The sequence below is a fragment of the Anser anser genome (assembly GCF_964211835.1).
Source record: "Anser anser genome assembly, chromosome: 13".
NCBI lineage: Eukaryota > Metazoa > Chordata > Aves > Anseriformes > Anatidae > Anser > Anser anser.
The window spans coordinates 14,487,179-14,512,021 of record NC_139734.1 but is presented as its reverse complement, the minus strand read 5'-3'; the positions used below and the strand labels follow the sequence as shown (position 1 = coordinate 14,512,021).

At 39.0% G+C, this 24,843-nt stretch overlaps 1 protein-coding gene across 2 annotated transcripts in view; it reads right to left on the bottom strand.

The window, feature by feature from the left end:
* Window positions 1-22,193, bottom strand: part of SLC6A14 (solute carrier family 6 member 14) — a 42,512-nt gene extending 20,319 nt beyond the window's left edge. Inside the window, exon 1 of one of the 2 annotated variants that reach the window (XM_083797704.1) lies at window positions 22,089-22,193. In XM_083797704.1, the coding sequence (XP_083653830.1) occupies window positions 22,089-22,178 (90 nt within the window). In that variant the 5' untranslated portion in view covers window positions 22,179-22,193. Of the gene's footprint in view, window positions 1-9,757; window positions 9,893-22,088 lie in introns of those variants that run through there. The other variant, XM_083797703.1, reaches the window with a different exon arrangement.
* Between the last annotated feature and the right edge of the window lie 2,650 nt (window positions 22,194-24,843).

Genomic DNA, 24,843 nt, shown 5'->3' with positions numbered 1-24,843 from the left:
AAAAATCTCCTGGTACGGAAGTTCTAAGATTTTTTGATTCACAAACTTAGAAAGGGGGTATTGAAAGTTTTCAATAATATCAAAAGAATTTTATTCACTAGTATAATATTAAATATTGGTAAGGAGTCTAGATAAAGAAATTAGAGGAAATAAAATGGAAATTAGAAACAAAGAATGAAAATCCAAATTAAGTAGTCTGTTTTAACTTTGAATCATTTGAGGATTTTTCCATCAAGGTTTTTAGCAAAATTGACATACTTCCATGAAATATTTTTTATTTTGCAGGAGTGGCATTGTCTTAAGAGAAATTTCCACAATATTTTTAAAGAGACTTACACTCTATTCTGCATTATATAATCATATTAAAGATCAGTATTGACCAAATTGCAAAGATGTTCCTTGATAAGATTTTTCTTCAACCTTAACACTTCTGGATTCATCTCAGAGGTGAGAAGTGCAGCAAGGTCACTTCTGCTGAACTATTTGCCTCTGTCTGTTATCATACCCCAAACAGCAGCTGAAAGTCAACTCTTTTATCTCCTCACAACAGATAGGCTGGAAAAGTGCCATAAATGCAAAATGTATAACCCTTCTAAGTCACACTACTAGGAAAATCCCTTTTTTATTTTTGAAGGTGGAGGCTTGAAACTATATGGAAAGCAAATTTACCTTCAGGTATTTTTAGCAGGGTGCAACCTACAATTAGCAGAATACACACTAGTAAAGGTAGTGATTGTGATGTTTTACATATGCATGTGGGAAAAAAATATATAAGGCAGAAAAACTCTCAAATATAGCGGCAAAACTGAAAGACTGTACTATGGATCTTTTACTAAACAGATGCAGGAAAAGGACTTCATCCTCCCAGCTACTCAAAAGGGAATAGCAAGTCTCCATCCCCTGAATTAATCAAAGTGTTTTCAAGACTATTTTCAAGACTGTCAGCTTTTTATCTACAGCAGTTGGTCTACACATTAGAAGTCACAGTTCCTGACAACTTGTTGATTTGTCACATATTACTGAAGTTGTCACATATGAATATGATACTTCTGAAACATGGAGCTCCAACTAGATTAAGTTACAAAACAATAAAAAAAAAACAAACTAGGGTGTTCAAGGTAGGATTAAATAGAGGTTAGGTGTTTATATCAACTACATAAACCTCTGAAAAATGACAGCTGAAATACTGACTTGCTTCAGAGTCACTTCAGTGCAGTGAACAGCTGCATTTGCAGACCAGGACTGTTAATTTCCCTGGTTCTGCCGCTATATATGACCCAGAGTATCTCATCTTTCCATAGATGAATGAGCCTGGTGCCAAAGTAGCATCTAGGTCTGTCTGAGATCCACCAGGCCAGCCCCTACCTGCCCCTTCCCTGAACATCCTGTAGGGATGCTCCAAATACACGCAGCTTGTCTTTGAGCAACTGAAACACTGTGTAATGCAAAACCTTGGGTGAGTATCATTAAAGTCATAACAACAGATATAACTAATAGAGGGAAGACACAAAGTACAGGAGAACAAAAACCTGGGAGGGTGCCATAATCAGAACTTAATGATTAGGGAGTGCATAGGTGTCAGAATATAATGACTTACCTCTTGGGAAACATTCCAGAGGCGTGACCAGTAGAAACTAAGGAGTCATTTTTAATTGAGTAAAATAAAGCCTATGAATGAGAACAATACTAGTTTTCAAATATGCTGAACCAAATACATCACTCTCATGAACAGTTTTATTTTCAATTTTTTTACTGAAATATCAGTATTAAGTGCTGATATTTCAGCAAAGCCAAACGGTTACACACAAACAGCTTTTCACAGAAGATAACATAAATCCATATTCTTGAGAAACTTCTACCTAACAGTAAGGCTTTGAGGTATAGGCTTTGACTACCATAAAGCAAGAAGAAAAGCTTTCAACTCTGTCCACCGTTCATTCATGTAATTTTGCACACTAAAATACAGTACTGTTATGTGATCTCTCAGGGAATTATCCTTGGAATTGTTATCTTTCACAATAGAAGCCAGTCTGTTAGCCATACATAACAATTTAGGAAGGGAAATGCCTCCATCAATGCTTTCCTTTGCATGCTATCTATTCCTGCAGATTATAGATACTCTCAGAAATGGCTCATCAAATCAGTGGAACTTCTCATGTAGGCAAAAGCAACCTCACATTAAGTAATAACATCATAAAATCACTTGTTGAAAAAACACAATTCTAAATAAAAAAGGAAAAGAAGAGAGGATTTACACATTAACATCCATTGCAATATACGATGTATGATACTTCCCCTAACAAAGTTATAGGGACAATATAACAACAATTACTTAGCTAAATGCTTTCATATTTATTTTTTTTTTAATTATGTACAGAAAGGTGAGAAACAGAGTACAGTCCTGATGTGATATCTAAGTGTGGGTGTACATCTGAAAGGAATTTCTCAGGATACAATTTCCTATTAATTATGCAGTGTAAAATCCATCTTTCCTTGCAGCTTGACTCATTTACACTTCATTTCAACATTTCAGTGTCCATAACGTGTGTGGGATCAGAGCTTCAGATGGAACAAACAGAGCTTTATGTCTTCCTCTATGTAAGGGTGGGCAAGTATCACTGCACAATGAGAATGCTTTTTTGTCTTTTTACTTCAGATGTAAGAAAACACTAAAGGATATAATTCTGCTACAACTAGCATAAAAAATGTATGTCTTGGAGTCCTAAATTTAGGGAGAAGTTTACAAGAATGTTGTGGATTTCTGCTCTGCAGATTTTGTAAAAGTAGTAGCGTACGTGATGCCAACAACCTGCTTCCACCAGGTTACAGTTACTCTGCAGTGTAAAGCATGCCCACTTCTACAAGTATTTTATCCAGGGGATGAAAATATACACTCTAGTTTCCTTACCTCAGAACTGCAGAGGTTAATTTTTATATGTATATATATAATGTGTTACATTTTTGACTATGATTTTTTTTCCCCCTCAAAGAACCTGCATTTTCGTAGCTGGTTTTAATATTTGAACAAAAATATATATGTGTGTATAAATATATATATATATATATAACAAAGATATTTTTCCTTCAAGATGGGGCAATTGCCAACAGAAGATGTTGGCACTCATCCAGACAGTTTTCTTCAGTCACAGGTTTCTTTATGTAACATTGGTCTGGCAATCCTGTAATGTCCCATACTCCTCATTACAAGCTTCTCCTTGGCTGGCAAGAGAGGGGGAAAAGTTTGCACAGGAGTGCAAGAATACAAAGTAAGAAAATGGGCTGACATCCTTTTCACGTAATGAAACAAGACACAATAAGCATGACTTATGCACCTGGCAGAGAACACCAGGGCACATCCTAGCAACAGTGACTGCTGTAAAAAGGGATTGAGTAGCCCCTGAAAAGCTGAAATATAATCTATGATTGATAGCAAATACTGATCCAGAGAAAACTAGCTGTGAAAAATGCCCTGATTTAAAGTCAAAATCTTGTTGTGATGCCTCTACTCTGTTCAAATTCTTGTTGCCAATGTCTGTCTTTGGACTTTTTTTTTACAAACAGTTGTAAAAACTGAATGAGGTAACTAGATTTGTTGTCTGTGACAAGGAAGTCTCCAGGACTCTTCCATACAGCACTGAGCAAATAAAACTGTTTTTAGGACCACGTAAATAGGCTGTGGAGATTTGTTGCTGAGTTCTGGTAGCCAGTAAGAAGTTAAAAGTAGTAACAAGCACCAGAGTTTACAGAATGTCTACTTTAAAGACTGTGGGCACAGAGATTACATTTGTTCTCATATATACTCTTTTACACTAGCCTCTTATACCAACATAAGTAGGAATAATTTTATATTATAGCAGCCTGAGGTATATAGTTAAAATACAATGTATTTTCAAGCTAATAAAAGGAGACAACCTGTATTGATTAAATAATCTAGTCTTTAGATGTTTTAATTTTTATTAAAGGTTCTGTCTTAGTGACAATCAGGAAACATGATTGTTTTCCTAACAACAAAATGTAGTGCCAGGAGGCCTGGAAACATCCTGGGAAACTTTACTCCATTACTCCATCTGATTCCAAGTATATCTGAGCTGATATTCCAAGAATTAGTAAAACACTCCAGCAACAACTCTTTAAAGTAGTTTGTGTAATGTGAGCATGCTGTTCACTGTGAGAAAGCAGAACTATGCTGAGCACACTTTGTGCCCATTAATAAAGGATATTGAAATAATGTATGGAATTTCCAATGTCCAGAGACATAATGCCTTGAATGCTGTTGTTTTACATTAGAGAAGGATTACAGAACGACACCCATTAGAAAAACTAGCTGGGCAGAAACACTTCAAAAATAACTATTGCAGTATGGAAAAATTAGATTCATTTAAAACAATAATGCTTTAGTGTACATTTTCAATTAAAAATTAAAAATTGATTATTAATGTGCAGAATGTAAGATTTTATGTTTAGTTGTTGTAGTTTGAGGAATTAGATTAATCCTAGGCGACTCTTGCTGTACAGATTTTTTAAGATAGTGTTTCATTTAAAGCCACTCTAGTAAAAGACATCAGCCGTTCTAGTAAAAGACATCAACCAAACCGTAATGTTACCAGCACTCTTTCCAGATATGTTTGTTATGCTGTCAGCAAACATTCAGTTTTGCGAAGACATGCCAGTCTTATTTATACAAGATTTTGTGTATAGGAGGCAGTCTCATAAGGCATAACTTAGTTACATGAAAATTTGCTTTCTGCTCTGGAATGAGTTTTTTTTGTTTGTTTGTTTGGTTGTTTTTTTGCGTGTGTGTGGGGCGGGGGGATTGGTTGGTTGGTTGGTTGGTTTTGTTTTTGCTTGTGTGTTTGTGAAACAGGCTGCCCAGAGAGGTTGTGGAGTCTCCTTCTCTGGAAACATTCAAAACCCACCTGGACGCATTCCTGTGTGACCTGATCTAGGTGTTTCTGCTCTGGCAGGGGGATTGGACCAGATGATCTTTCAAGGTCCCTTCCAATCTCTAACATTCTGTGATTCTGTGATTCTGTGTTTGGTTGTTTGGCTTTTTGCTGTTGCTATTTGTTTGTTCGTTTGTTTTTTGTTCCCCAGAAAATGAGTTTTCATGTTGGAGTGTAATTCCAAAGAGAATTAATTGTTCGGCATGTGATTTGGTCACTTCTAGCCTGATACACATGTATGGAACTAAAGCAAGACATTACCTGAATCTTCTTAGAGTGTAAATCATGGTTTCCTTCTTCACCAAGACACTGAAGAAGGGCCCCAGGTACATATGCAGCATAATATGACACTAATACTAAACTGGACACTGGTATTAGAAGAGTCAACACATGAATCCTTCTAGCAAGGGGCTGGCTTTGTCTTTCGTGTTTCACTGCTTCTCATTTCTTGGCTCTTTGCTCCTATATAGTGTTGCTTTACAGGCTAAATTACACAGTTTTGTGTCCAAACTTGTTTAACTAGTATCCTTCCTTGCAAGAATGGGGGCAGGGGAGAAGAGGAAACACTGCTGGTAGAGTGTTTGAGATGAGATGATGTGGGTTGCATTTACCGACATGTTTAACTGATGGGAAGACAGTCGTGTTTTTCATTTATATTCAAATGACGTGCACTTGGGGCTTAATCTTGTGCGTCAGTAACTGGCTGAGACACTAAACTAGATGTTTCAATTTATTAACTTCAGGAAGTTTACAAGGAGGTTGATGGTGTTGTGAAACATTTTCCTGTCACTGACTAAAAGACTATTGATTATACCAGTTCATTAAAAAATTCTGATAAATTTATTTTATTGTGTCCTAATAAATTAGGCTTTCCAGTTTTCATTGGCTCACTTAGCAAAGAATACACTTCCTCTGTGGGCATGCATTGGTTGTTAAAGCGGATGTGGATGAGAGAAAACTGAATCCTAGAGTAGATTTCAATCTGTCACATTGGCATACAGATTTACCATTATGTGGGTAGGTGTTTATATAAATATTTAGAACCGGTTCTTCCTTGTTTGCCTAAATCAAGGCCAGATAACATATCCAATAGTTTGAATATTTCAAGCAATATATGTAATGGCATGGACATGTGCTTTAGTCCTTTCACTTAGAAAGATAAAGATTGCAAACACAAGAATGCTATCGCCACGTGGCACTCTGAGAAAGGTCAGGTGTTTCAAAGGCACACTAAGGTCACAAACAATAAAATGTACTGCAAATAGATAACTTGGTATCTTTGCTCCAAGATATTATGGATATTTACCAGCTTGGCGCTTGTATCTTCTTTACCAAAAGAAACTATTAAGCATTCTTATTACAGACTCAGAGCAAGAAGAAAAATAATAATAATAAAAAAATTATAGACTTTTTAGAGTGCTTATAATAGATACTCTGAAAGGGTTTATCCTAATCAGTTTATTTAATAGGAAGGGTTACTGCAGTGTCCGAAGACCCAAAGCAGGAGTCTTGGGAAGGACAGATCTGGGTCCCGCTGTGTACAGTAGTGTCATCCCATTTTCTCCTTAAAATGATCATAACTCAGTTTAGCCCATTGTTTTCCCCCGTTACTCCAAATAGAGCACTGTTCCACAACGTTCAAAGGTGAAGACACCTCTGAAGATCTAACATACGTTTTAGCAACTGCTGTTGTGCTTAATTAGCTTTCTTTTCCTTCTTTGTTATCCTCAGCCCATGTCTTTCCTCCCATCTTTCCTTTCACCCTGTCTGTTGAGACCTATCGTATCTTCTGTCAGTCTTTGATATTCCTAAGATAAATAAACCAAATTCTTAAGAGTCACATCTCAGTTCCTCTGGTAATTCTGACATCCCTTCTCTGCAACTCTTCCAGCCTGAATTAGGCTTCTTTGAAAGTGGGTAAGCACAGGCAGAGACAAAGGGAGGGGAGGACAAGTATGCAACCTTTGAGGACAATCTAAGCATCATGTTTACATGAGAGCCCAAACAGATGAGGCACATTCTTCAGCCATTTGAAAAGCTGTTGATCTCAGCAGGGTGATAAAGCAGAGCCAGCAAGTCTAAAGTTTTGTCACCTTAGTACATTTATTTATTAAGGCAATTCTTTGGTTAATGTTTGAAGGTAGTTTCCCAGAGGAGACAAAACAAACTAAACTATATTTGCAGAAGATTAAGTCATATTAGTTAGTTTTATAGTAAGAAAAGAGTCTAGGAGGAAGTCGCTGGAGATGGGAAACATTTGTGTTAAACAGCAAATTCATTAGAAGTGAATGTCTAAAGGACAAAAGAATTCTAAAATACAACATAGAGCTTGAGCATTTCCAAAAAAAAATAAATGCTAAAACATATAAAACTTTTTGAAATTTTTGATATTTTTCTTTTCAAAACATTTTTAAATCGTTGAACTAAGAAATACATTGTTTAGGATCACAGAATAACTTCAACTGGAAGGTACCTCTAGTCCAGCCTCCTGCCTCTGAGGAGAATGGACTCCTCTTCCCAGGAAACAGAATAGGATAAAATAATACTGAGATGTTTTTTTCATGAGATGTTATGGAAATCCTTGGCTTTCTGCATTTTTAAAATGCTGTGCTAAGGAGAAATTCAGTCAGATGTCAGTTTTATGAGGCACAGGAGATATCTAGAGCTAGCAAGATGGTTACAGAAAGGGACAAATGTTCTGGGTTTATACAGGTCATCCCATCAACCCTTCCTCTAACCTTTATTAGAATCATAGAATCATAGAATATCCCAAGTTGGGAGGGACCCACAAGGATCATCGAGTCCAATTCCTGACTCCACACAGGTCTACCTAAAAAATCAGACCATGTGACTGAGAGCATAGTCCAAATGCTTCTTAAACTCCGACAGGCTTGGTGCCATGACTACTTCCCTGGGGAGCCTGTTCCAGTGCGCGACAGCCCTTGCAGTGAAGTACCTCTTCCTCATATCCAGCCTGAACCTCCCCTGTCACTGGTTGACTCCATTCCCCCGGGCCCTGTTACACTAATTTTTGTACTAAGATCTTATAAAACATTGTTCTGTGTTACTGGGACACTCACTCATTTACTGCCGTTTACTTACAGATGATATGACCAAACCTTTGAGAACAGAAATGTTTTTTTTCACACAGGGAAGAAATAAAACAGACAACTGCAAATCCTTTCACAATGCACACCCTGTGTATGTTTCTTCAATGTTCCTTTTTGCCAGAAATCCTGCTGTTTCAAGGTCTCTAAATGTAGGATTGTGTAGTCTGATCCAAAGGGAAAACAAAAGGATGCAAGTAAATGAAGTGAACATCTACAGTTGCAATATCATTATATCACTGGAGAGGATGGAGATCCAGGCTGTAGTGATAACTCAGATATTGCTTATCTACCCCTTCTGCTGAGACTGATTTTTCCTTTGAGAGCTAGCCAAGAGAAATAGGTTATTCTGATCTCAGACTGAAACAAAACAGTTGGATATATCCTGTCTTAATATTGTTACAACAAACATTTCTACAGAAAGTCCTGAGATCAAATTTAATGAATACTAGTAGTAATACAAGTAAGATTCCTGAAAAAGAGAGATTCATGCTCAGTGATTAAAAACCAACACCAAATCAAAAGCCTTTTGGAGATGAGAAAAACAAACAGCAGTGTAATAGAAAATTAAGCTTCTAATACTATAAAATCATTTAAAGTTATGGAAAGTTATAGAAAACAAAAACAAAAAAAAAAACAACAAACAAACGAAAAACACTACAAGGCTTTGACATCCATAGAGAAGCAATTAAACTGAAACAGGCAGATAAAAGGTACAAATGTTTCTGAAGCCTGGAGATGGAGCTTGGATATAATATAGCAGTTCACAAGCTCAGCTGGAGGAAAGCAGCATATAGGTCATCTCTTCATGTCCATGGAATGCAAATTCTTGCCAGATTAACACCAGGAAAATATAAGATATTCTGGAAAAAAAATCCTCCTAATTTTTTTCTACTGAGATTACATTTGAGAGGACATTGGAAGCTGAAGACTTGACAGAGCCATGAAAATAAGAAATCACAGCAACTGTTAGCTCCACATGCACCTTTGCCTGTATCCCATGCCTAGGCAATATGGCAGGTCTTTCACAAAAACAACAGTCTGGTGATGATACTGTGAAACCCCACAATAATGAAACAATAAAGCTCCATGATATCATCCAAACAGTTGCAGTTGCCCCTCTGCAACTGTTTATGAGTCAATCTCCTGTATCCTCACTGGATTTAAATCTATTTCAAAAGCTCTTTTGTGAGATTGCAATATGAAATTTCTCACTTTTATTGAAATCTGCCAGCCTCTAAGATTGTTGACCACACTTATTTTGTGTTATAAATGAAGAAGAATTTACAGATGCAGTAGATAAGGTGTGCTTGTGTGTGTGTGTGTGTTAGCTATTTCCCTTTCTCTCTTCAGCCCAATCCTTGTGCATCTATTCCTGTTTCTTCCAGTTTGGACTGACTGATATGTAACCCAGACACCACTTAACCAACATACACAATACCTGAGCCATATACAATCACAACAGAAATTCCAGTTTCACAGCAGGATGGTGAGAAAGAGACAAAGTTCATGCTTAATTGTGGAAGGAAGATAACAAGTGTAACTTGTTTGTTTGACTAACACTACCTTAATTCCCCACCCCTTTAATGAGATGCCAAGCTTAGCTTGTGTACATGCAAAGCTGAAACGAAGACGAGGCTTGGAGCCTATGTCAGTCACACTGGTCACACTCAAGATGACCTCTAAGCCATTCATATAAATACCTACTTCTTCCTCGTCCAGAAGCTTTTCTTCTCGTCTTTTTCTCTCGCGGTAGCCTTGGACTTTTCCCTCTCTCCAAACTTTACAACCAAAACTCCACTTCATACAGCAGCTGAGTGCGGCCATTTCTGTTTGTCACGCCTTGCACTGACAGGAGGCTTCATGCAAATTACCCATTGTCACCCACGTCCACACCTCCTTGTGCCAAGGCTGCAAGAGAATTCTCACTGCTTGGCACAGCACCCTTCACCCTTGTACCTCCCTCTTACCTTTTTATCCTTACATTGTTAAATTTAATGATGGCATTTAAGAATTTGCACTTGTTTTTTTTTTTTTTTGTCTGTTTGGTCTCCCAGGTGTTTCAGTTTTTCAGGAAGACAATACATCTCATAGCTCTTTGCTATGAAAATTCCTTCTTTTCTTTGGGGGCATGGTGCAAACGTGGTTGTCCAAAGATAGCAGACTCCCTCTTCAGCGATGTGTTAGGGCAGAGCTTTTGCCAGACTACATCCGGGGAAATTCAGTGCTTACATAATGATAACCTCTTCTTCTAGAGCAGTGCCTCTCGGCCAGGGCAGGCACAGGTGTTATGCCTACATGTACCTCAGTGGTCACCCCTGGGCAAGGAGAGTGGCTGGGTGCCCGTAGCTGGGCAAGCAGAATGTCCTCGGGGTGTGATGCTGGTTGCTAGGAGCTGCAGCATGACGATTCCATCCCCTGTCACTGCCTTCCCCATGGCAATTATTTTCTGCAGAGGGATTACTTGTGTTTACTGTTGCTAAAGAAATCAAGCTGATTTAACAGTACTGAAACACAACAGGTTGTTTTTCCTGATGATGGGACCAGTCTTTCTCCTTGACCAAGTTTTCAAAATTCAGTGATAACTTGGAGAACTCTTTCCTGGACATCTGACTCGAAGTATATTGTATTAAGTGTGGGCTAAGTGTGCCCTCTCCCAGAGAAGGGCAACTGGTCAAGTGCTGGCAATGGTGTCTCTTTGCTCTAGCAAGTGGCTTTTTCACTGGTATTTGAGAATAAGGCAGCTTATTAAATAGCAACATTTCAGTATTAGAAATCCCATGTATATGGTTTGGTTGTGTCTATGAATAAGAGCCAGTGGCTAGATAAAATGCCACTACAGTTTAAAACTCATTAGGATCAACCCACAGCAAAACACTTCTTTGTAAATATTTTATTATTCCTGTCTCTCTTCAGCTCTTTTTATGACAAAACACATGCATAAAAACAGAGGTGAAGTCTCACTCAAAAAATAAAAACTTTTGTTAAAATAACTTTTTTTTTTCTTCTTTCTTTTTAGAGGAAAGATACAGATAGCAATTTTGGCCAAAGTTAGTAGTCAAAGGACATACATAGATTTTGCAGGACAACATGATGATTTAATTCTTGTACTCATTCAAAATGAAAAAAAATATAATACATTTACTTATCTTAGTATTTTATTTTCTGTCATTATAGCTGCTTTGTACATCCTCTTCCTTAGTTTCTCTTTTTAAAAAGCTCAAAAAAAAATAAAAATCCATGTCTAGTATGCTTTCTGTGGCTTAAACTAGATCAGAAAGGAAATGTCAGAGTTGTTCTAATTCTTTGTTAAACTACACCATCATCTGTCAGATGCAATGCCTAACAGATGGAGCAGCTCTTCTCTTTTTTATTTGCAGTGACATTCAGATCAAAAGATTTCTGTATGAACAAAGAGAGCAGCAGGCCAGGTGGGGAATCAGAATCCAAAAGGCTACTTAAAATTCGTTTTGCCTCCCAAATGGGACGCAGTATGTTCCTATGGTAGTTGCCAAAACAATCAAATTTTTATATATGCATATTTATTTAATATATATTTATATATTTTTTATATATTTTCACAGAAACTACTACATGGAACCTAAGAAGCCTTGCTAATTGTTTTTAAGGTTGCATTTGCTTCCTGCCATATAAGCCATAGCTTTTAGGATGTAAACTGGAAGACTAATTTCTTTTTTTTTTTTTTTCCCAATTATATTCCTGACACTGCCAGCAAGTCTTGAACACATGAAAACTTAAAAGTCTCCACCCCTGTAAGTCCACTCTGAGCTAAATGATTGTGTTTCTCCAAAGCTGTGGTTTTGTTTGGTCACATCAGACCTTAACCCTGCTGAGAGCTTTGTGCTCTCAGGTGGGAGGAGATGGCATCCAACATCCCAGACACACTTCTGGCCCTTGCTCCATCGTGCATGTCCTCTGAAACTCAACACAGCCTCCAGCACTCCTGTCCACCCTCCATCAACGGCCATCACCCCCCCAGACACCGTGGAGTTAAAATACTCAGAAATGAAGGAACTGAGGAGGGATGCTTCATTAGAAACAGCAACTTCACTGTGCCACCCAGATCTGTTTATTCTAGCTTGCCAACCCACAGAACAAAAGATAACCTGCACAGGAAGGCATTAAATGCGTGCAGTGCATCTCCAGCTGAGCCCCTGCTTTGTTTTTTACCACTCTGTTTCTCTGTTCACACCGTGCTGTGAGATCGTGGCAGGTGGAAATGTGGGAGGCTCTAAAACCTGACTTGGAGCTGTGTAAAGAGGCAACTCCCAGATACTATCAATTGTTTGGCTATGTTTTTTTTTTTTTTTCTGGCCAATTTGTTTGAAAGGTGTGAAGGTTTTTTAAACTTTCCTTAAGGTTACTTCCATTGAGGAAGGTAATTTATTTACATACAAGTGGTTTGAGTTTAGACACAAATATAACCCAAGATAACCTTTCTTTCTCTGTTTTAGCCAAAAGGAGTTTACTCAAAGCCTTTATCAAGCCCTCTCCTCCCATATACTTGAGACCAGAGAGACTGCATAAAAGGATTAGTGTGTAGTCCCACCTGTGGCAGTCACAGAGTAAAGGCCAACTGCTCAAAAGTTCAAGAAAGCAGGTAAGTTATCATATCACAAAGGTCTACGTGTCATGCCAACAAAGCCTTGTAAACCACGCACACACAGCATGGGAGCCTTTGAAGCAAAAACCAGGAAACAAGATTGAGTCTGACACTGCAATGAGAGGAAATCCCCAAACTCGGTAAAGGAAAACATTCTGTACTGTTGGCTGCAAGTTTTTGTTGTACAACTCTGTTCCTGAAGGCCATCCTTCCATACCAGTAAAACCACAAATGGGATGCAGAAGAGCTAGCTCTGTCCCAGCTTTGGGCACAAAAGGCAGCTCTGGGCCCTTCAGGTCTCTATTTAAGCCTCTGATGTAGCTGTGGATGACAGGGGCTGTGACAGGCTCTACACTGTCCTGTTTGGTACTGATGGTGATCTTGGACAGGGAGAGTTTCCAAACCTCTTTTTCTAAGGCATAAAGAGTCCTGGAGACACTGGTCCTAACCCTGCTGCTCATGGAGGTGCTGAGGTTTAACATGAAAATTTCTTTTTTCAAATAGGTTTTTATGAACATTCAATGTATGAAAGTATCAAACTCACTAACTTTCTCCTAGCTTAGAAAATCCTGTGTGTTTATGGAAACCACGCACACACAGTTGATAATCTGTTGATTTAAGTAAGGTAGGACTTCACCTATTGTTTGGGTCTTTCTTGTAACTTCCTTCTCTGCGGATAAGAGCAATCTCTTGTGTTGGTTAACACAAGCAATCTATCTCACAACTGCAAATCAATCTCTCCTTGCACTCCCTCCAGCATCTTCCTCTCCCTGCCCAGCACTGCCCCTAAAACTGCAATGTTCTTTCATAAGTGCCAGCAGAGGGGTTCAACCATTTTTTGCTTTCAGTTTTGTCTCCTCTTACTGCTCTTCCTAGAAAGGCTGTGTATCAAAAAATAATGTGTTCAAAATCATACTGAATATGAGAGACCCTAGAAGTCACTTGCATTAGAATACAGATGTTACTGAAGCTTCCTTTTCTCATTTGCTGTCTGCCTGGGCTTTGCTGTTTGGATGCCTTCGCAGCGGGTGAGCAGAAGCTGGACTGGACAACAGCTGGTCCCAGAGAGTGGCGAGAAGTGGACACCTAGTAGAGGAGGTTTAATATCTGGCATGAAATGCTCCTTATCTTGGCCTTGGAGAAGTAACCTCCTTTCTTTGCAGATCCCTTATTTGCATCAATAGCCACTGGAGAAACGTGCATGGAAAAGTACTCACACCATTGACTTAAAAAGTCCTACCATAGCATGGTGATAACCAAAGCACATGAGCATGTAGTGATACACTGTTCACGTCAGGCAGAGAACACATTTTTTGTGTTTGTGCTGCTTAAGAAATTTGGACAGCAGGAATGGGTTCACCACAGAAACATAAGGAGACCTTAAAACTATCTAGTAGTGCTCGGTGTCAGCTCATGCAGGAGCAGTACCCACTCTTGTACTATATTTCATCACCTTCACTGTGGCATCTGGGTCAGGGTTGGTATCAGTCTCAATCTTGTTTTATTAAATGTAACAACATCAGATACACTTTAATTATTTGCTCTTTTAGTTATGTTTCTGCTTCTGATGTTGCTTTTTGTTTCTGCTGTAGGTATTTGGAGTGAAAACATTAAATGAACTTCAAGTGAACTTAAGTCAATGTAATATAATCAAAGAGTTTATCTGAAGTACTATAAAAATGATATGAGATCACACACTACTGAGAGCAGATTGTGTAAACAAGAAGAAATGTCTTATACAAGCTGCTAAAGAATTCTTAATCGGGAAGTTTTATTGCTGTCTAGTTTAGATGGTCATTAATCTCACTGTTAGTTACAAATTTCCCAAATTTTATTCCATTGGATTCTCAAGATATAGGCTTTCTGACTGGGATGGTGTCTGACAGCAACACCATCAAAAATAAACCTCTGAGGCAGAAGACCTTGACTGTATCATGAGGTATATGGAGGTCAGCCTCATTTGCCAGGTACAACTCAGTATGGGCCTGGGATCTAAAAACGCATTAGCTCTGCCTTCCTGGAACATCTTGACTTCTGTACTCAGTTTCTGTACTGGCTTTCAGAACAGATATCAGGACTATAACTCAAGGTAAATTTTGGATTTGAAAATTGTTCTTGAGACTGTGTATAGAGGAAAGACTATAAGCTCCCTTATTGTTTGAAGGGCTGAAAAGTTACGGGAGAGCCAGTTTATCTGACCAACAACTGGGAAACAAGGTTAAGTCCCAAAGTGGAGCCACTGGACAAATTCAGAATCAGGGTTATGAACCACAACCCAGAGCTTGAATTTGAGATCCAATCTGTTTTAGGCAAAATACTGTGACCTTTCATAGAATATGTTAAATAGATTAGAAATCTGGTAAGGAATCATATTTGATCAAGAATATTGTATGAAACAATGCACACAGTTATGGGCAGAAAACAGTTTAAAACAAAACGAGACAATCATTATGGATTGTTTAAAGTTCAGTATCGACTGAAGAAACTTATTGTGTGGAGACTTTTATTTGGCTTTTGGCAAGGAAATACTTCTAAAGGTCACAGAAGATTACAGAATAAAGGCCAAAGCTGGGGAGAGAGCAAGGTGAGGGTGTCCAGGAAATAAATGAGGAAAAGACTAGAAATAATATTCAGGTTAAAGCTATTCATTCCCTTATGAACTGGAATTCCACAGTGTAGTAATAACCCGACTTGAATGAGTGGAAATGACTTAAGAGCCAGGGAACAGCAAACAAAAGTACACACCAGGGCACTGCAAACAGAACTGGCACTGCAGGATCAGGATTTCATCACTCCAGGAAAAGACAGCCCTAGTGTTCCCACGGGGAATACCAAAACAGTTGCTCTTGCCCTTGAGGCACATGACTGAACCCAAGGCAATTGCAGAGGACAAGTGCTATAAAGAATGACCTGTGAAGAACTGATCATCTGCTCTCACTGTAAGGGGCATGGGCAGCTCTCAGTAATGCCATGCCCACAGTAGTTTCAAGGGAGAATTCAGAACTACTCTAAAAACAACTCTAAAAAAGACAGTTGCCAAACTAAATCCTCTGAACTAGATGTTTTAATTGCTTCATAACTTTATCTCTGTATTTACCACACTGCTATGAAAAGCTGTGGCTCTTTTCATTAAAGAGCGCCTCCAGTTCTATGTTCCTATATAAATTATTTGCTTTACAATATTAGAAATGATGAAACAAACAAGCAACAACACATCATCATTGTGGTTCTTGCAGTTGCTGTCATAACTGACTGGAATTTTTTTTGTTTGTTTGTTTTTATTACATTGTAAAATCAGGTGAAATAAATGGAACTAGTGGCAGTTTCATTTTTCTCATGGCTTATAGTGCATTCTTACATTTTCATAAACAAAGACCATATGGCTTGCTAGACAGAACATCAAACGTGAAACTAAGAACACCCATTCTGAGTCTGACACAACACACTGCTGGCCAATTTCCATCTTCTTTCTGCACCTACAGCTGTCAGTGAACCTGTAGGAGGCTGGCATATGCCTGGAATGCAGACACACAGCTTGAGAGAGCAATTTCATCTTTCTGTTTCCTCATATGTAAAACAGGGAGGACATGACCAAGCTATGTATCTAACCTAAGGTTATCCTTCCATAGCATTAAGTAGAGCAGAGCAACTCAAAACCTTGCACCTGTTTGATTTATCAGTAGGACTGGTAGAGTATTAAAGTTTATGTGTGGTTATTCCAAAAAGCTGCATATATAGGTATGTGTGTACTTCAGACCTGATAACTGATGTGCCTAAAGACAAGCAGAGCCCAGAGCCTTTGCTACGTCTGTTTCAGGGTATGAATGCAGTGGGGAAAGAGGCAGTGGCTTTTCCATTGTACAACCAAAAGCTACAACTCCTTAACCTTCCTCTTCCCATCATCCACCAGCAAATCTGCCCTAAAATTTGTATTTTCAACTCCAGAATTTAATCCCCAGACCTGGTCAGCTGTGGGATACTGGCAACGCAGAACATTATCAGAAAGCAAAGCTTAACTATCTGTCAGCTTGCTCTCTGATGCTTGCTCAAGGATCACACTGGGGGCAGAATGAGCAAGACCGTGTACAAGGGGAATGTCCATCTCTGCAGCTCTTCAAGACAATGAAGCTGTACTTCTGGCAGCCTCTCAGAAGCTGATAGCAGACCCAGACTAGAGTGGGGAGGGCTACTACTAACAGGTGATTCTGTTTAATCTCTCATTAAATTATCATGATACTGGCAGGTAACATGCTATTAAGTCTTAGGACAGTGTAGGCTCTGAGGGCTATATTTGGGTGTGGGAGGGTGTTGTTTTTCTCTCTCCCAAAACTCATAAGCACATTCCGTTGCTACAGTGACCTCACTGAAAGGGTGGAGGAAGGAGAGGTGGATTTCACCTCAAGATAAAGGTGTTTCTGCTGAAACTGAAAGTAAAGGTGAGACTGGGTTTTCCTCCTTCTTTCCAGGCCCATAACCTACCATATTTACCCCCTCTCAGGAATTCCCCTTGGTCCTGCACTTCAGGAAAGTTAAAACCCCACAGCCTGCCCGTCTTGGTGACTGTGGTACACATTATCACAGTGTGCACTGAGACTTGCATAGCAATCTACCCATTATAATACAACAGCGAGAAGAACATGGACAACTTCACTCCTGCATAGGAAAGTTTTTCCCTTAAAGGCTTCTACACTCAGACTTCTCAACTGATAAGCACTCTTGGGACCTTCTTTGGCTTGCACATAGCTGTAGTTTGGAAAAAATGTTCCCACTCATCTGGGTCTGGTCCAGGTATCACAGGCAGTCTGATCAGAATGGGCTTTCCTAACGCCTGGACTGGTGAGCACAGCTCTTGTTAGCTGGCTCTGGACACCTCCCAGTTGGGCATGGCACAGCAGCCAGGCATGGACAGCTGAGTGCCACCCCTTCCAGACTGCTTTGAGCAGATCTCACCACTCAACAGCCCAAGGCAGATGCCAGACTTATAGTCCTTTGCTCTGGTGTTACTCTGTGCTCCAGCTGGACCGTTCCAAGATAGCTGTGCTCCAGAAGAGCAACAAAATTGTTGCCCAACAGGCAGAGTCTCAGGACTGTATGAGACAAAGCATCCAAAGAACTGGAATAAAGCCATGAACCTGCTGGATGCCAGATCAAAACCAAATACTGAGCAGTCCCTCTCCCTCCATCCATCCAAAGATAAACACAACAGCAGCCTTTCCCCCAACCCCCTCCCAGCTGCTCCCAACAACCGTTTCTTTCTTGCCATCTAAACAAGTGACAGTAAAATGTCCAATATGCCGCCTGGTGGGAGAAAGAATAAAGCACTGACACTGACTGTGTGGGACGGTGTCCTAAAATACATTGCTGAGAACTAGAGAAATGCTTGTTCAGAGGATTAAGCCCCGCAGCAAAAAGGTTAGAGGATTACACTGGAGCAACACTTGACGACTTCTTCAGGAAGTACATTATAGATTTTTCATGGCATAGTTTTTGGGAGTAGTTTTTTCTCTGCAATCTCTACAGGGACCTAGGGGAACATTTACAGAGTTACACCTACACAAATAATTGCTTTTTATGACTCACACAAGAAGTTCAGACTGTTGTGAAAAAGGAGCATACCCATTAAAAGCTACTAGATCAAAATTCTTGGACAGACACCAACAGTTTTCCTACATCAGGCAACAATAAAAAATAACGTAGGAAGACAATTGCCAGGAGCATCCCAGCACTACCCTGGTCATTTGTATAATGGGATTTGAGGGAAGGAAGACAAGGTTAACAAATTTGGAACAAATACAAGGCAAACAACCAACACTTGGGTCCTGCCATTTGTAACTTGCTGCATTACTAGATCAATATCAGCCAGCAAAACATGTATTCTATCAGAAGAAAAACAGAAATAAAATTTAACCAGTTCTACTGAAACCAAGGAATATCAGGAGGAAGAATGTAGTCATGGCACAGGAGACAAATGACAAGATCAAACACAAAATCTAACCTCTGCTCTGAGGAATGCAGTGCTAAAGCTCTGTAAGAGCTGTAAGCCAGATAGGAAGATGCATGAGTAGAGATGGCCAGAGATTTGCAAAATAGAAAAGGTAAGATTTAAAAAAAAAAAAAAAAAAGAACTGATGAGATCATTGCTAACAATGATGACTAACTCCATCCCTACTCAGGGCAAGGAACAGTCAGGTTCACCTCTGAAATGCTGACTTGAGAGCTTTTAAAATCCAGCTTCAATAGGCTTGTGGAAAAGCAAAGGGTGAAAAAGAAAAAGCAAAGCAAAGATTTGGGTGCTGTTGTCTTTCATCAGGAGTTATTGCAGTGAATGAGACTGATGGGTGGCACCAGATTTCTCAATATTAACTTTTCTTTTTGTTGGAAATCATAAAAAACCACAACTGTTATGAAATCTGCAATTTGTGTGTGTTTGATCCCCGTGTAATTTTTATTTGTATTATTTCTTCAGGTTTGGAAAGATAAGACATTAATACTATTGGAATGTTGAAGCTTATCAGAAAAGCTCTGGAGTATTCCTTCACTTCTTGTCTTCTGAGTGTTTAAGAACATTTCCTCGATTGCACAAGACAGAAAATACCAGAGGACTCTGCAGGCAGAAGCTAGCACTCTGAAAGGAAAGGTTGCTGCTGATAAATCTGCCAGGTGTTACGTATTTACTCAAGGAATCATTTTGCTTCATATAGAAGAGGGTTAAAGATACAGCGTAAAGGCATGGCAAATTTGTTGTTTGTGACTGTACATATTGAAAGGAGGACTTCACTATTTAACTCAGCCTTGCAGCCCAGAAATTCCCCAAAGTGGGTATTGCTCATTGCAATGAACACATTGTCAAACACACTGTTTTTACGCTCTGATTATAGTGTATTATTCCTGGACAGTGTTCTGGAAGGGGCCATGAAGATACAGTCTGCTGCTGACTTCAAGTAAAGTTAATGAAAAAAAAAAACACTTCCTACCAAATATATCATCACCAGCAAAGAATGTATTATGTACCTGAAAGGATACATAAGGGTCTACAAAGAACAATTACAAAACACCAGTCTCCTATAGCTCATTTGGTCTTGCACTTTCATAGGACATTTTTTAGGATTCATATATAGAAAGAGGTAGAAAACTGCTGATTGAGTTCAACCACAGGAACTGGCTGAAGCAAAAATTATTGCATGAGATTCCTTTGCAGGAGACAAGGGTAGGCTAATATAAATATCCTTCCTGTATTCGGATCTTGGAATTTCGTATAGGTATAGAGAAAACAAAAACAAAAACAAAAACAAAACTCCTACGCTTACATCACATTAGCCTACATGAACTGTACTATTCATAAACATAGGGCATATCTAACAGAACACCTGGAATAGACTTGATATGAACCAGATACCTAGGAGGCATAAAAGCCAAGCAAAGGAGTTAAATTATGACTAACTTATATTCCAGCAAATAGAAAACAAATGGCTTTGCTCTGAAATTAATTTAGTACTCACATAGGGTACCAGACTGAATTAGAGCTTATAATGAAATATGTAAGAGGCCTGGAAGTGCCACAGGAAACTGCCACAAGCATTTTCAAAACATTTGAAATATTTCATTTAGGTATAAAGTAACACTCATATTTGTTGAGTTAGTCACACTGAGTTTTCTAAATGTGTTTTTCTCCAAAGTTATGCAACTTTTGTTTTTTTAAATTATTATTTTTGCTATTCCCATCTGGTCTGGAAAACAACAATTTATACCTGCAGCAAAATTCCTCAAACACAGGTCAAAGCTGATTTCATCAATGCATAGTCTTCGGTGGAATCTTACCTTGTCTTCTGTTTTATCCTTCATTTCTATGTAGATTTTTTTTTTTAGATGACAGGTAAACCAGAATTTTGTTACAGAATCTTGTTACAGGTAGGCAAAAAAAAATGAAACTGACCATACTGGCACTACATGACCCTGGAACTGTAATATGGGCAACATCTGATGACTTGTGTAGTCCGAGGCTAGCATTCTCTGTTCTTGGAGACACTGCTGAAACAAAGCCCTGATGTGTGTAGGGAATATTTGTAGGGAGAAGGTATTTTCAGGATACTGCTTGAATACAATAAAATGTGATTGCAGGTATTGAGATTACACTGCACATACTATACAGTAAATTCTCTTTGAAAGTAAGGGTGTCACTGGAAGCCTGCCTAAACACTTAAAGCATGCAAGATCAATATTTAACAGAGACACCGGATACATGTCTTAGGGAGCTATTCATGTCATCTATATTAGTCATCCAAATGACATTAAGCACAGACAGCTAGGAGCCCAATTTCCTTGTGCAGACAGTGCAGGAAAACTTAAGTATGTCCAGTTGAAAACAAAGAAACATTAATTCAAAAAAACATAAACTTAGACCCTTCTCCAACCATACCAACAGCTTTAGGCTCCCTTAAAAGCCAATATAGACAGAGGGAAATTTGTCTGTGTAAGACAAACTGCTGTGGATCCCTTTTCACTGCTGAAAAAAAAAGGAAGCCAAAGATTCTGCAGTGCTGGTGGTATCTCTGCACATAGATGAGAACAATCCACAGGGATTTTCTGCAGCGCCCTAGCAGGTGGTCTGGCACCAGCAATTACCTTTTATGAACATTTTGGTTCAATCACACTTCACCTCTCACTCAGCTTTTATATTGTTCTGTGGGGTCATGGAGTTTTCACAAATACGTCAGTAAAGTTACCAGGTAGAGTAGAAATGGTTTTCTTCTGAGTGCCACAGTGAACTTTCAGTAACTTACAAACTGCCAAATCTGACTATTTTTACGATGAGCATGAGATCCACGCCAAAAATAGACATGTTAATTTTTTTAAAGCACAGCTGGTTGTAATCTGATTTTCAATGTCCAACTGTCTTTCTCTTTTTAAAAAATAAATAACATTATTAGTGCACTGAAGTTGTTTTCATACCTTCCAGTTTTCTACTGCAGCAGGCTGTAATTAGTCACTAGGTGGCCTCTTTCTTCTTTTGAAGAAATCTGATATATCATTATATGAACTAAGGACATAACAAGGAAAAAGAAAAGAAAAAAAAAAAGCATATCTACAGAACTTTGTTCAGTAGGGTTTTAAGATCATTGCTGCAAAATAGTCTATTGTTTCCTAACTGGAATGTATTTACTGTAAATCAATAAGGAACTGAATATCTTGGCTAGCAGCCTGGGCCTTGAACAATGTTTCATCCACACAGCAACCTCCAAGAAGGTACACATAGTATGTTATTCCTTAAAAACAGATAAAAACAATACCATTTCATCCAACTAACAGATATCAGAGTGTACAGAAAGGAAGAGCTTATGAAGATAGAATTGTTGCTCTTCTCTACCCTGCTTAGGTTTTCCCAGATAATATCCAAAACCACAATCAGAGCCTCACCTCTCCCTTTGAACCAAGCTCCTGCTTGGTGTGTCCTCTTGCTGCCAAGTGGATTGCAAAAGCAGAGAATTGTGATAAGTCATGGAGCATTTAAGAGACTTTCATGGATGGTAAAATTCTAATGGGACTGAGGTTTCTAAAATAGAGACTAGCACATAATAGTTTAATGGGAGTGTTCAGCTTTCTTGAAGACACTAATGAGGAACTAAGGCATTGCCTAGAGCAAGAGAGCAATCTGGCAAAATGGCTTCAGGACAGGGGTTCTTAATTTGCCTTTCAGTATTTCCCAACCACAGAAAGCACAATCACTTTCTTGCAAAATCACTGTGCTTTTGCAGAATGAACTTTGTGCTAAACAAATGCTTGCAAGCACATTCAGTCTTTAGAGCAGTATGTGCTGTTATGTGAGATTACATGAGGAAATAAAGCATGTTTTGCCATGGTGTGGCAACTTCCTCCATCCACAGAAATTAGATGAATTTGTTTACAGAGGAGGCAAATATTCCATGGACAGACACCCCTGTGAAGAGGAAAGCAGATGATAGTGACTTCTCTTAGTCACAGCATGAAGGAGAACACTCAGCTCTCTCTTTGCCCTGTTGCAGTTTCTCTGGCTTAGCTCCACTGTTTCTTTTGAGTATTTTTCTGCTTGAACCAGTGACAGCGAGGGTTGTAGACCTCAAAGAAACTGAAAACAGATTTCCTCTATGTGCTTTCTTTAAATATTTTCTCTGTAAACCACTTGGATACACAAAGGGGGCAAGGGCAAAGAAAATGCTCTGTACAGCAACTGTAGATGTTAACAGTTAGTTTTACACTACTTCTTTATGAGCTATTCAGACATGATGTTAAATGTTACGGAGTTTACTTTGCTGTTATATTTTAAGCTGGTCTAACCTGCATACCTGCAGTAATATTAAGGCAAAGATTATAGAACAAACACAGGTAGCAACATGAACACAGCAAAGATTTACGACAGGGTCCACAGTAGGGGGGAGCTCTGGGAACAACCCCTCATTCTTCATGTGTCTCCAACCACGTCTAGTGTGGTTCACCAGGCCACCTGTTACCAGTGTCCCAATGTACCAGAACAAGTTCTTGGTACTGTCACCTGCTCTGCGACCCATGGAAAACATGTGAACATTCTTCAGTACTGCCTCTGAACATTCATAGACATTTAAGAAGCCCTCATGTTGAATCCATCCTGTTCATTCCACATGAATGAATCTCAGCAGAAGAGCCTCTGATAAGAAGATAGTTTTGTTGTAGGATGGATCCATGTTGGACTCTCAGCTGAAGGAATAAACATTCCTGACTTCTCTGGGTAATTTCTTTTTCGGGTGTTCCAGTGCATAAAAGAAAGATAACTTTGCAGTCTTTCAGGGGATAAGGATCAAAATAAAATCAGATGAAAGACTGCCAAATCCTGGGCGGACAGCCAGTGATGTCCATGGGGCTTTCTCCAGTTAATACAGTACATTTAGTATCATACTCTAAAGTCTTTTTTCCAGACATGTCCTTGAAAATAACTCCCTTATGTTGTATCATTTCTTTGCTAGACAGCAGTATATTATCTTAGATTTGAAAGAAAAACAAATCTTTTTATTAGTCAATATGTTGATTATAGTAAGATTTCTATACATTCTTAATCAGACTTTTGTCAAACATATTTACTTTGAATAGCATATTGAATAACACATGGAGGAATCCTCTTCCAAAGAAGCACAAGCACTTTGAAGAACAAATCCTGTACAACATACTTATCTAAAAGGAGGCCATTAATACAGTAAAACAAGGACATTTAACATTTTATGATAAAAAGGGATCCAGGATGCTTTAACAGCCCTGAATTCAAAACAGTAGAGATTTGTATAGAGAACCAAATTGCAGTGAGTGACCTTACTTCAGAATGAATCTCATTGTGATCAGTGAAGGAGTTTGCAGGGTAAGATGCTAGCAGCTCAAGGGTCATGAGATCTATTTCATGATGTATTAAGTTTCTTACATCACTTACCATAGCAGGTCAGAGTACAGAGTACAGATGCTGCCTCCTCAACATCTGCAAAGAAAACGTATTGAGCTCCCCTGCAAGTGAAGACCCTGAACAGTTGCATGCCATGTGATCATCATCTCATCAAAGATTTTGGGAAGCAACATATTTTAAGCAGGTTTTGGACTAGAGATGAAATGCTTTGTTTTCTCAAGAGGCAGTGGTAGCAGCCATACTTTTTCTGCTCCATTGTGATACAGCTGCATGCCTTGCACATTTTGTATTTGTAATTTTCACTTTCCTGTCATTGCGAAAGAGCTGCATGTTTGGATGCTGTCCTAGTACTTAATGCAGATGTTTTGCTGTAATTTTTCTGAAGGAAGCTGTGTGTTGTGCATAGCACTGCATCCCAGCTGGTGGGGCACACTGGGGCAGGGATGGCTGTGGCCTGTGGCTCCCAGCCTCAGTGCTCCCATGGCAGCTGCCTGCATGCCAACTCCTGGTAAAGCACAAAGGGGCAGGTTTAGGGCATAGGCAAGTTATTCCAGGGTTCAACCCCATTCCTCCAGCACTGGTGATAAAACAGCAAACCCATTTGCATGCATTTACTTCCTACATGATGAATAAACTGCCCTATGCATGGGCAGATAGCTTCGGAACAAAAACTTAAAGGCTTCCCTGGGGAATGCAGAAGAATCTGTTGAACTGAAATTCTAACAGCAATAATAATGTGCTGCTTTTGCTTCTTTATGGTTATTGTTCATA